Source organism: Palaemon carinicauda, chromosome 2 (assembly GCF_036898095.1).
Source record: "Palaemon carinicauda isolate YSFRI2023 chromosome 2, ASM3689809v2, whole genome shotgun sequence".
Taxonomy (NCBI): domain Eukaryota; kingdom Metazoa; phylum Arthropoda; class Malacostraca; order Decapoda; family Palaemonidae; genus Palaemon; species Palaemon carinicauda.
Genome location: NC_090726.1, coordinates 147,924,603 through 147,937,359, shown reverse-complemented (window position 1 = coordinate 147,937,359; position 12,757 = coordinate 147,924,603). Strand labels below are relative to the sequence as shown.

The 12,757-nt window shown below is 35.0% G+C and overlaps 1 protein-coding gene across 11 annotated transcripts in view; it reads right to left on the bottom strand.

Annotated features, from left to right (window-relative positions):
- Nucleotides 1-3,171: 3,171 nt before the first annotated feature.
- Nucleotides 3,172-12,757, bottom strand: part of Btk (tyrosine-protein kinase Btk29A) — a 739,841-nt gene continuing 730,255 nt past the window's right edge. For all 11 annotated transcript variants that reach the window (XM_068358867.1, XM_068358885.1, XM_068358876.1 and 8 more), the window contains one exon: nucleotides 3,172-8,755. In XM_068358867.1, the coding sequence (XP_068214968.1) occupies nucleotides 8,675-8,755 (81 nt within the window). In that variant the 3' untranslated portion in view covers nucleotides 3,172-8,674. The remainder of the gene's footprint in view (nucleotides 8,756-12,757) is intronic.

The following is a 12,757-nucleotide window of genomic DNA, read 5'->3' as shown; positions in this document are numbered from 1 at the left end:
ACTGTAGGCCAGCCTGCGGCAGCACGAGTACAGTCGGCATACTACCTACTGAGTCAGAATCTATCTGTGCCAGTCTACTGCCAGCCAGAACAATACGCCGACAACAGAAACTGTGGCTAGCAGTTCAAGGGAGAACTGGAGAACCTTGGTGACAAAAGGGGCCTCCCATCCACAGCCGCCAAAGCCGCTGGAAGCCGGCAGTCGCCGACAGCTGTCATGGCCGTTGGCAGTCGCTGACAGCTGATGACTGAGGAAGGGGGGGGGGGTCTGGGCGGCCCCGGCAACCCACCTGCAATGGTAAGGTTGCAGGACTCCAGCACAGGAAAAAACAATGGCTCGGCCATCGTAAAAGAACAGAGAGGGGAGGGGAAAGGGTCCTATATGAGGTATAGGAGGGACCGGCAATGTTGCCGGATCTACACACCTGAAGAAACTCTGTTTCAGTACCGGCACGACCACTAGCGGCAGGAGAATCATTTATTCTCCAGCTTAGGAGGTGCTAATACAGTTAAGGGGACGGCAGCTCATGCCGTTCCTCTCAACAAGGGAGAAACAGAGTTCCAATGCCGGCGCCATCCTAGGCCACAAGAGTATACGACTCTATAGCCTAGGGTCGGCGAGCATAGGACTAGTCTACTAGACCACAGGGAGAAGGTGGCGGTAACATTCGACCACTTCAGGTGTAGTCTAGGGAGGGCTAGCCTCCTATGCCGGTAGTTCCGACGGCAAGGGAATGCAATCACCCCGCCGACCGACTGCCGACAAAGACTAAATACTCTGAGGTTCTGATCGAATCCCAAAACTTGCCGACGGCTGTTAAGGGATGAGACAGAAAACTCTAGGCTAGTCATGCCTGAATTCGAAGTTCAAGGCCGACGCAGAGAGTTGTAGCCTAAGGCTACTCTCAGAGGGAAGAGAAATTACCCATAAATCTCTAGTGAGATTGATAATGGTTAATATAATTCCAGGAGATATCGATCTCCAGGAATGATAACCAATACACAAGAGTAACCGGGGAAATGACGAAAGTATATGTTGTCTAGGTTATGTTACCCAGACATGACGAGATTTCGGTTACCTAAATCACCAAAACTCTTGACATATACGATCGCCACAGAAAGGGAAAAATATGCTTATAGATATCTTTACAATATATAATGCCTAAATAGCTTTCATAACAATGAATAAGCTATTTACACCGGAATATCGTTCTGCTAACTAAATAGCACATGTACAAAGAACGACAGCGCCATGGCGACACCGGCGATCGGCGAAGATCCGCACACAAGAAATACACAATTTCATTGCAAGGCTGGAACTAAATTACATATTGTAAAGAATCAGTACTCAACTTTCTAGATGGAGAAAGAAGCCGTAGAAGCATAAAGATTCCCAGAAATCGTTCGGAAATGTAAGATCGACAGGGAACACCACCGTAGCGACTCGCGACAGATAAAGGAATGACCGCCAGAGGGAGTTGGCGCGGTTTTGATACGATTGCAGTAGGGGAACCAGGGTAATCTTTGTTGCGGTTACCCTTCTATTCTGCCACGTTTTCCCCCTAGAGCCTAGAGGCGTAAAGGCTATTCGGGGTGCAGATTGCCATGTGGCGTGTCAAGAATACGTCCCCTGATGATATACGATACCCTTGAGAGTAATCTTAAAGGTACTCGTGCCAGAAGTTAGAATTCTGTGAAACCTTTGGTTTGATTCTCTGGGAATATCACTGTAGTCATATACCCTTCGGAAGCTACTAAAGGAACCTTCCATTAGGACGTCATGGCTTGAGCCCAAAAATATATATATATATATATATATATATATATATATATATATATATGTATGTAAAATTTTTGGTATTTGAAAACCCTTGTTTTTTTTATGAACAATGCAGTATCATCAAGTCTAATAAGTACTTCTCTTCTTGTGAGGTCCTCATCTTCATACCCTATCGCATTTGCCATACTTCATAATTGAAGACAAATAACATAATTACCAATTACAACATATAAAATGTCTTCTATAAACTAGAAATTTGACAAAATTAAGAATACAAATGCCGTTAACAATATAAAGATAAAACTGGAACTGAAAACAAATGATAGGTATAATAAATCGTAAGTAAAGACATAGTAGACTTAGAAAACTGATAGCACTAACTTGATCGATATTGGGAATGAGTTAGCAAAGAATCAACATCATTTGTATGTTTTTGGTAAATTCATCAAGTAGGCCTACCATTGTGGACAAATTGTAATCGGTCACATAAAAATCAACCAAAAAATCTGATTTTGTGGTTACTGCACATAGCTCTCAATGGCAGGAAATCCCACCGGAGGGTGTTTCCTTGTGAAAAAAAAAATAATTGGGAGGACTTCCCATCATCAGTGACTTCTCAAATGTTAACCCCCCCCCCACCGAAAAAGACACTCCTACACCCCTGATGGTACTGGAGTGAAATGCACTATTTATATAAATCATGATACCCCGCAAATAATTCCAGTGTATTCCAAGCAATAATTGCTAATAAATGCTGGGGAAGACTTCTCAAAACACAATATGTAAGTATTCTGAAAGCGCCAGTGCGATCGCCCGTTGTACCGAGGTATATGAAGACTATTCTCTTCAATGATGCAATCTAGGATCCATTCCACTTATTGCTAGAGGGCTCTATTCCTTTGTTAAGGGCATATCGTTGAAGCGAAAGAAAATAAATGGGAAAATATTCAATTTTTAAAAATTTTATGGGTATGTGTCGATTAAACCGTGCTTCTGGAAAAAAAAAACCAATATGGACGTCGAGGGAGATACATGGAAATAAATACAAATTACTTTTAGAATTAAAATTTACACAGTATATCCTTATAACTTACCTGTGATGTGATAATACGCTATTGATATTTATACCTATTAAAGTATTATATATGAGAAGTAAAAAATAGGTAGAAAGTTTTGTTCACTTTGAACCAGGTTTAATGACAATTTTCTTTGGGGAGGGAAGAGAATTGAAGCTGATGCAGCCCCCTGACATTATTTTGGTACACCTATCAAAAATTTTCACATGGAAATTCATGGATTAAATTTGCATGTCATTTCAGGTCATTAGCATTTCTCAATAAAGGAGTGCCGTATTTTATATCATGGAGACAGTGTGAAATAGAAACAACTATGTCACTTTTATTTTTATTGATAGGTAAATTTTGTGTGATAACCAAAGTTGTTCAGAGTATTTACATATAATACAAAAATTACTTAAAACATATTCATTGAATAGTAATTACCACTTTATTCTAATTCTATGTATAAAAAATACTTTTTTGGCATTTTCACATCCTTAAGTCACACATTTTATCAAGTACACCATGGTTGAAGTCCCTGTTTATTACGATAAGTGAAAAAGACATAATTCAATATTATACAGTACCAATGCATTGTAAGGATATTTTTGGTATTTCAGGAAGTAGCTGAAAAGATGAAAGTATAAAAAATTATAAAGTATATTCACTATCTTCTTCATATGTAGTACTGTACTTTCTTGATTCGGGCTTCAAGCATTTTACCCCTGAACACTGAAAAGCACAGCTGTTGCCTCAAAATGTTTTTAATCGTCTCGTACATTTTGTTAGCTATTACATTTATATTTTTATACTTTGAAATTAACTGGATAATGTCTTGTATATTTCTTAACCAAAGGGAGGGAAATTATAGTTTTTATGTCTATTAGTTTAATTCAATACATTTCTTAAGTACTGTACAATCAAATACACAGATTAACAACCCTGACTCCTGTATAAGATACCCTTAAGCAATCCTTAATTTTAAATATACCTTTTGAGTCGCCAGTAAAGGATAATTGTGCATGTAAACTGTGTTTTCAGTATTCTTCAATATAAGTTATAAATCTTAATGTGTTTACCCCTTAGTGCGAGTCCCTTTACAAGTCAACTTTCCAAATGGATGAAAAAAAACTTTCTCTGTGTAATGCCATCAGAAGTCACATCAAAGTATTTACCATAACTAACTGTACATAATCACCAAGATGATATAACTCTGCTACAACCAAGGCAGAGGGTGCCCTCTATTAACAATAATAAAAAATGCTTGACTTAGTAAAGGACAATGCGTCAATAAGATTGCACAAAAAGGGTCACTTACATGTCATAATTTGTTGAGCCTGGACATTGATAATCCCAATGCCAAAGCAATTCCATGTCTTAATATACTTTTCTGATAAATAGATGTAGTATTTCATATCCTAAATTTGCTTTTTCTATTTATAAAAATATGTAAGCCACTGACAATAAGTATATGATTGCTCATATAGTAATCATTAGGAAGATTCAAAAATCACAGTACTTCAAGGTAATCATTCTGTAATAATTACTTATTAATGACTACCATTGCATTTCTTAATCCTAAAATAATAATCACCCAACAACACCTTAAATGTACACTTATTACAATTACAGCCCTGTTTCATGATTAGAAAAAAATAACATATTACTGTTTACTGTGTAACCATCTGACATATCATTTGGGAAATTAGTAAAGGCTCATCATATTATGATATTTAAAGTGGCCAAAATGCTGAGTATTCCATTCTCTACCATACAACAGTTTACTTAGTAGGGAAACAATGTATATACCATTCACAGGAATAGAAATATCATTTTGATTATAATATAGGTACTATAAAACATTTTCATACAGGAGAACATTTATCTACATGTAAACTTTCACCATGTATACCAATACAAAAATGCAAAATACATATAAAAAAATGTAGTTTCTGAGAAATTGGTGCTTACAAAAAATATCATACAATAAAATTTCATGAGATTCATTTATAGCCCAAAACCAAACACAGAAGAATGCATTCAAGTTCTTGAAAAATGTTCTATGCAAACCATGGTAAATTTAATGTTAAGTTTTATTCATGTGATAATGCAATATGTTTAATGTACACAGATGACATACCTGAGAGAGAACATAGCACTTACAATTCTGTAATACAATGCTATTGTTACTACAGTACTAACAAAAGTAATCTAAGTCTCTAAGACCGAGAGAGCAAAACCAAAGAAACCTTGTTAGCTCAGAAACTCATTTGTGTGCACCAGAATCTTTTAAGTGTTCTGTCAGCTGCACCTGACTTGGCGTCAAGCATTTATACAAGCAGGAGGTGATATAAATACTGGTTTAACTGGCATGGCCTAGAACTGAAATACAGCCACTAGTGTTTAAATTTTGGTTAAAAATATAACACTTGGTTTTAAACTGGATTTTTTTTTTTTGACATCGATATCTGTATTGACTCTCAAACAGAAGTCATTAGTGTCAATTGAAAATGTCTGAATTTTTTTACTACTGTTTATACTTACTATTCTTTCCATTACCTCTTATTTTCTATGTAATGTCACAAATTTATTTACACTAATATTCGGTTATTGGTGGCATTATATTTCAACCCCCCATGGTATCTGAAAAGCCACAAAGTTGGAACAGAAATCTACGGTACTTAATATTTTTTTTAAAAATTATTTTAATAATTTTTGATAATCTTTTATCTTAATAAATCTAAGTTTTTGTAAGTCCAGAAATTACTATTTTTAACCAAAAAATAATTTAATATGTAAAAAATATAAAACTTGTCCACCCTCAGAAATCCTTTATATAGAAGTCTGCAATATAGGTAGATTTACATACAATATATTTATAATCCTGTGATGTACTGAGGGAGTGATAAGTGAATTGTGGCATGGTGAGAAAATACTGTATATATGTTACTCTTTATTACAAAGATTCATTTGTATATTGCTTTCAGAACTGATGCAACAAAAACTCCATATCTTCCATTCAGAATTGATTTAAACACTCCTTATTTTACATTCAGCTTTGCTTTAAACTTGTTAATTTAGCAAGGAGATATATAAAAAGCTAATTTACATAAATCATTTAAAATTACTTATTTTGCCTTCAGCTTTAATTTAAACACCTTAAGTTTGCATGCAACATTGATTTAAAACTCTCTCACACAAGTATCAAGAGTATCAAAACTACTTAACCTTCTCGACCCACCTCAATGGGTTAATTCGTAATTTCAGCAATGCATTAACTTTTTAGTCACCTTAACTTGGTGTTAATCTTTATTTATTGTATAGCAAGAGGTTTTGCAGATTAATTTTTATAGTTGTGTAATTAAAATTAAATTGTTAGCCTACCATTGACAACTATAACTTCAATTTTATTTATTCAACTATACAGAATTGTAAATGCTCTACAACTTTATACAGTATTTATCATTGTTTATACACTTTTGTGAATATGAAATGAAAATAATTGAATTTTTGTGGATTTTTTTTCTGCTGGGTAGTGGTAGTTTTCTGGATTCATCAAGCATATTATTATATTCAATTACTTGTTCTTTATTGAAAATATCAAATAAAAAGTAATTGCTATACATTGTCCAATTTATAATTCAATCAATTTAGTATCACTTAAAAAGTGTAATTTTACTGTCATGGTAAATTATTAGATGGAAATAGAATTCTACTATTATTTAACATGATAATCACAAGAAAAGGAATGAAGTGACATTTTTCATTATACTGGAGACGATTTTTCCTTATATGTTATAATCATCAATGTGCAAGATTACCATGAGCTCACATGTCAAATGCTAGGGGGATAGTATAGCATGCTTTGACAGAACATAATTATTAAATGGGTGTGTTAGTATGTGTTATTACTTTAAGGAGCTTAAGTGTCACCTTTATTTTAACATTGTATAATTTTGCTGTATGCAGGTGACCTCATTTGAAAAGAACAGCTATTACAACTTGACATCAAACTTTCTCTTAAAATTAACAACCTAGATCCACTTCAAGGTTATGGGACTTGACTGTAAGTAGAATATGACTTTATACTGTACAGTGTTATCAATTTTGATATCGGTAAAAATAGCGTAAAAAAGGTTGATACTAACTTTCAGTACTCCTTATTTTTTCCCCACTTGTGTGAAATTATTTTTTTTATTTTTAAATTGGTACAAGATTCCACTATCTTTGCTTTATCAAAAAGAAAAAAAGTATACTGCAATCGTAATATATTTTTTTCCTTTTAACAACCCTGAAAGCTGGAAAAAAATTGGTGGTTTTAAATGTAATTTTTTATGTAAGATTATGAAGTCGTAGGCATATAGTGACTATTTTGGTGAATTTTACTTTAATTATAAATTGCATTAAAATATATCTTGGCTGCATTAATCACATACAAAATAACCAACATATTTCTGGTACAGTAATCATAATTACTCTCATCATTGAAATCTGAAGTAATATCAGATGCTAATGACTATCAAGTACTGTAAAGTAAAAAGTAGAGAGAGGAAACTAAATGGTCTTAATAGAAATTTTAAGACCTCATAGATAAAGGTAACTGTATTCAGCAGGCCATGAAAATTTCTTTAGTGTAAATCTAGAGACACAAATTCCTTACTTAATAAAATACGGATTAGGTACAGTTATGTCAGGATGTTGTAGGCCTACGTACAATGTGTTTCTTAACCTTTCAACATGAAAGAATTTTTTTTTTTTTTATTACCCAAATCAATGGAATGGTTGTTACAATTTGAGAACTTTTTTTCCTTTTCTCTCTTCAGGTTAGCCATTTCTGTAATTTTGATTTTACGTTGGTTAAAAAATATCATACATTCATTCATATGTTACAATTTGAGAACTGAAGTCACTATTTTCTCTCTTTAGGTTAGCCATACCTGAAATTTTTATTTTACATGGTTAAATAATGACATATATACCTTTGTTTGTTATAATTAGAGAATTAATGCTGTCTTCAGGCTAGCCAGCCATAACTGAAATTTTGATTTTACTTGTTTAAACATTGATATGCATACCTTCTGTATGGTTTATTTTTTTTTTTATAAATAATATTAGAAACTTAATATCACTTAAAACTTGGAATGTGTGTTGTGCATTTGGTTGCATTACTCAACTATTACAAATTGTCTTCCTTTCATCTTATAAAAGACAGACAGTCGTAACTGGTCCCATTATTATGACATGTCTACTGACAGTGCCAAAATCGCCCTGCATTCTGAATTAGGTAAGGTAAAATATAAATAAAATGGCATTCCTTCTACTACAGGTTCAATTTCACTATTATTTACAAAAACACTAATAATATGATCAACTGCAGAGAAAGAAATGATATGTACATTTGTAATGCAAAGAATAAGTAACTTGAAGTTAGCTTCACTTCATTTGCAATTATAGCTTTTGTCCTCCCCCCACAAAAAAAAAAAAAAATCTTCCACGTATAATTTGTTCTTTCATACCTTGGATATTGTTCTTACTTTTCAGAAGTGAACCAATTTATAAGCCTAGGTATATAAAACGATTACAATCTTAAATGTAAATTTTTTTTTTACAAAGTAAACATGCCCTTTAGTAAATGAAAAAGCCTTGAAATTTCCAATGTATATGTCTACAAATTTTTTGAGGCAATATTTTTCTCAAATTTCAAAATGGTTGCAAAATATTTATTTACAAAATACCGTAGCACTTTTTTCAGAAGATGAAGTAAAAATTCAGTCGACATTTTTCATAAGACTATCAGGACCAGTTTGTGTGTTGAAAAGAATGTTTAATGATTGAAGTTACTCGTCTTGGAAAATTCTAATAATATCGTTGAACGCCGGTCGCATTTCAGGTGTACGGTCCCAGCATCTCCGCATTACCTAGAATTAAAGAAAATTAAAGAATTATATAGTTTTTTTTATTAATGTTGTTAACGCTAGTTCTTCATACCCTCAGAGCAGTAAAAATTCATCTCTTTGGCAGAAGTTAAATATGATGCATAGATTCATAACAACTGAAAGCAAATGAACATTAACTCTTGAGTACCATTGGACATGATTTACGTACATTTTTTCTACTTCTCCTCATCCTTCAGCACCATTGAGCGTAATTTACATCCAGTAAAGTAATTAAGTTTTTTCTCTTTCATTATTAAAGTACAGTATATGAAAATTTTATAAAACATATATCATTTAAAAGTAAATTTATTCAGCTGTACGACAATAAATGTTAAGTCTTATCTTGTAAAACTATTTGTTCTAAGATTAGTTAAATGAAATATGAAAAAAAAGGCCTGGGGACTGAATGCCAAATCATTTGGTGAATGGTTGTTCAAAAGGTTAATGAACCCCCTCCTATCTCCACTCATGTTGCTACTGTATACCAATTTTCTAATTAGCTCTTACTTTCTACATACTGTCTCCTTAATGTTCTGCACTTTTATCCTCACCTATGTTGAGGATCAATAATCTAATTTAATAGGAAATAACAAAATCCTGACATCATTAGTATTCAACTAAATATTTTTTGTAAAGCTTTCTCTTTTCATCTATTTCCCCTACTCTAATCCAACTTGACTGTCCACCTATTTAAATTTAATACTCTAATATTTGTGATTAATTATTTGCAAGGGTTACTGACTTTAAGGGGCCCAGCCGGTAAGCCAATATATGGGGGTATAGGACATAAAACACAAAATCCTGAAAAAATTCACTGAGCTTTGTATGGCAATGGAGAATGCGTATACGAAATATTTTGTCCAAATTCCTCTTACTTTCATAGTTACAGGGTAGTAAAAGTAACTCGATAAGCCAAAAACATTGACCCCTACAAGAAAATGGAGTATTTCTTCTGTTATCGTAAATTTTGATGATTATTACACTTTAATATAAAACAAATTGTGAGCAATGGCATCTGTATCGATTCAACGAGCCACAAAACAGCAAGTAGTGATTACAATAGCAGAAAATTCTTTTTCAGCTTCTATGATTGCGTCTTCTAATGACATGTCAAATTCTATCACATTTTCTAAAACTGCAGCATCAAATGTTTCTTGAGATATTACTTTCCCTTCAGTGCTAGCGCAAAACCTCAGTGAGTACACGTTTGAGTTTGACCTCTGACTTTCGCTTGCTTTTACGTAGAAGTCTGTTTTTCTTGGTTTCGGCAAGAATTTCATCATGCCAAAGAAAGAGAGACAATTTCAACATCTTTCTAACATAAGGAAGAAGAAAATGCACTCTAATGAGAGTTCAGAAATGAGGAATATCAGCGGAGTTAGTGAAGGAGAGAGAGTGTGTTATGGATGAAAGAGCGACCATCCCACCTAAGGAAGCAAGATATTGAGCAAAGGGATATCATTTATGATTAAATTATGATAAATAAAATTGTTTTGGCTTATTAATATCCAAACGGGAACATAAAATTCATAATAATCATGATTTATTAATACAGTATTGTCTTTGTAAAAATACAAAGAAAAACTTTGAACGCCTGAATCTCAAAACTATACTTATTGACCTTCAATTCTATATTCTCCGTTAAAGATATAGCATTGAAATTTGGTATAACTTAGACGTTATGAAAAATTCAAATTGAGCCCTTTTTCCAATTTTTGTTTCATATTTTTGCCTACATTTTTGCCTGATTTATAGGAATTTTTTTCACCATAATGAAAAAATTCATATCTAGCAAAAAAATTGCTTTTAAGGAAAATAAACATTTGATGGAGGTCTACATCAGGTAGTAATCCCAGGTCTTAATATTTAAGTATAAATTTGAAAAATACTTATTTCCAGGATAAATCACCCTGGATTCCCAAAACCAAAGGTCAGAGGCAAAAATCCAATGCAGTTTGGAGATGTTGTAAGTCACCTTATTGAGTGGTATGAATGTCAAAGTCCTGTCCTTAAAAAACGGTATGAGCCAGCCAGGGCCCCCTAACTGATATAAATGAACCGGTTATTGTGATTTACACTTTTAGTTCAAAGTAAATTACAAATCCTAATAGTAAATTGTTAAAAATTTTCACATAGGTTTCATAGAGAAACCAATATGGCTTAGTCATGTTATTGTAAAAATACATTACTGTCTATATCTGAAATTTTCAGTACTATCATTAGTTATCATTAAATTTAACCTTTCAAGTATATTTTTTCATTCCAGATTGGAGTGTCAAATGGTTGGTAGTACAAAATTATTATTTTGATGAATCATACCCGAGAATTGCAGAACTAATATTTGTTCCTACACAAATACAAACTAATTGCTCTTTCATATGGATATATTGTAATGGCTTGCTGGAAAACAGGCCATAAACTTTTAACACAAGGTAAACAACACCACGGGTAGACTGTATAGTACTGTATATCAAAATTTTGATCTGCTTGGTAGAGTGCAGACGTACTCTCTCTCTCTCTCTCTCTCCCATTAACCCTTACTAAACACTGGCTATAAACAGACTTTTTTCTTTTCCTTTTCAAGTGTAATTGATATTTGAGGACTTATTAAGATGAGTGTTTTTCGTCGCATCAAAGGGTGTTCTTGCGGCAAATTCATGTGAGTGCAGGAAATGGATCCTCATTCCATTTGTCCTGGGTGCAGACAGCACTTCTGCACTTAGGTGTGTCCTTATGTGGAATGTCAGGAGTGGCCATCCTCCCAGTGAAAGTGTTACACTAAGCGACAGAAGAAGTCTAAAAGGGATTCTCTTCCCTTCGGGTCGTCCTCGAGGTCGAAGTCGTCCCGACATTTTACTCCGGCGTCTTGTCCACCCCTCCCCTGACTCTGCATGCTCGGTCTCCTCTGGAGGACAAACACGTTAAGATTGATGTGTCTTTGACGAATGAAGAAGGTGAGTGATGACTCCAATGGGCAATAATATCTCATCCTTACTCCTCGGCATCGAGATCATATCCCGTCAACCAACAAGGACATAAGAAAGGATTAACGGCTTTCAAGCAGTCCAGCGCCAAGAAGCAAGCTTCTCAGTAGCCCTTACATGGCGAGGGTTCTAGAGGTGGAAGAATGGTCATAACCGCTAGGGGGCTTTACTCCTGCTTGTCCACCGGAGGGAAGATGCCTGAAGTGCAGGTGACAGAGATGGGAGTTCACGGGGGCCAAACCTTGGACAGTTTCCCTCCTTCTAGCGGGGTACCACACACCTTTCATTCTCTCTCTCCCTCTGTTGACTTGTCATCCAGAGATGTCGTGTTCTTTCACAAAGTAATCAGCGAAGGACCTTGCCCTTCAGGTGAAAGTCCAAATCATGTTGGAGAAGGACGCTCTCCAAGAGGTCCTAGACGGCTCAAACTGTAATCTGAAAACTCATTAGCAAGTACTGAGGAGAGGTGCTCAAGTTACGCAACTCGTTGATAGAGGGGCCTTCCGTGATTAATTCGGAAGACATCGATGCAGTGGTGGAGCCTTGGAGGAAGGCAAGTCACAAGTACCTCCTACATAGGACAATGAAATCTTATCCTTACTCCTCGGGAACGAAATCGTATCCCGCCAACCAACAAGGACATAAGAAAGGGTCAATGGCTTCAAAGCAGTCCAAAGCTAAGGAGCAAAATTTCCAAAGTAGTTCTCACATGGAAAGGGCTCTAGAGGTAGAGGTGGAAGATGTGGCCAATCTCGCTGGGGGGCATTCCTCCTGCTTGTCCACTGGTGGGAAGATGCCTGAAGTGCAGGTGAGAAATGGGAGTTCCACGGGGCCAAACCTTGGATGGTTTCCGTCCTCTAAGTGGGGTACCACGCCCTGTTCGTTTTCTCTCTCTCCCTCAAGTTGGTCATCCAGCGATGTCATGTTTGTTCGCAAAGGGATCAGCGAAGGACCTCACCCTTCAGGCAAAAAAGTCTGAACCATGTTGGAGAAGGATGCT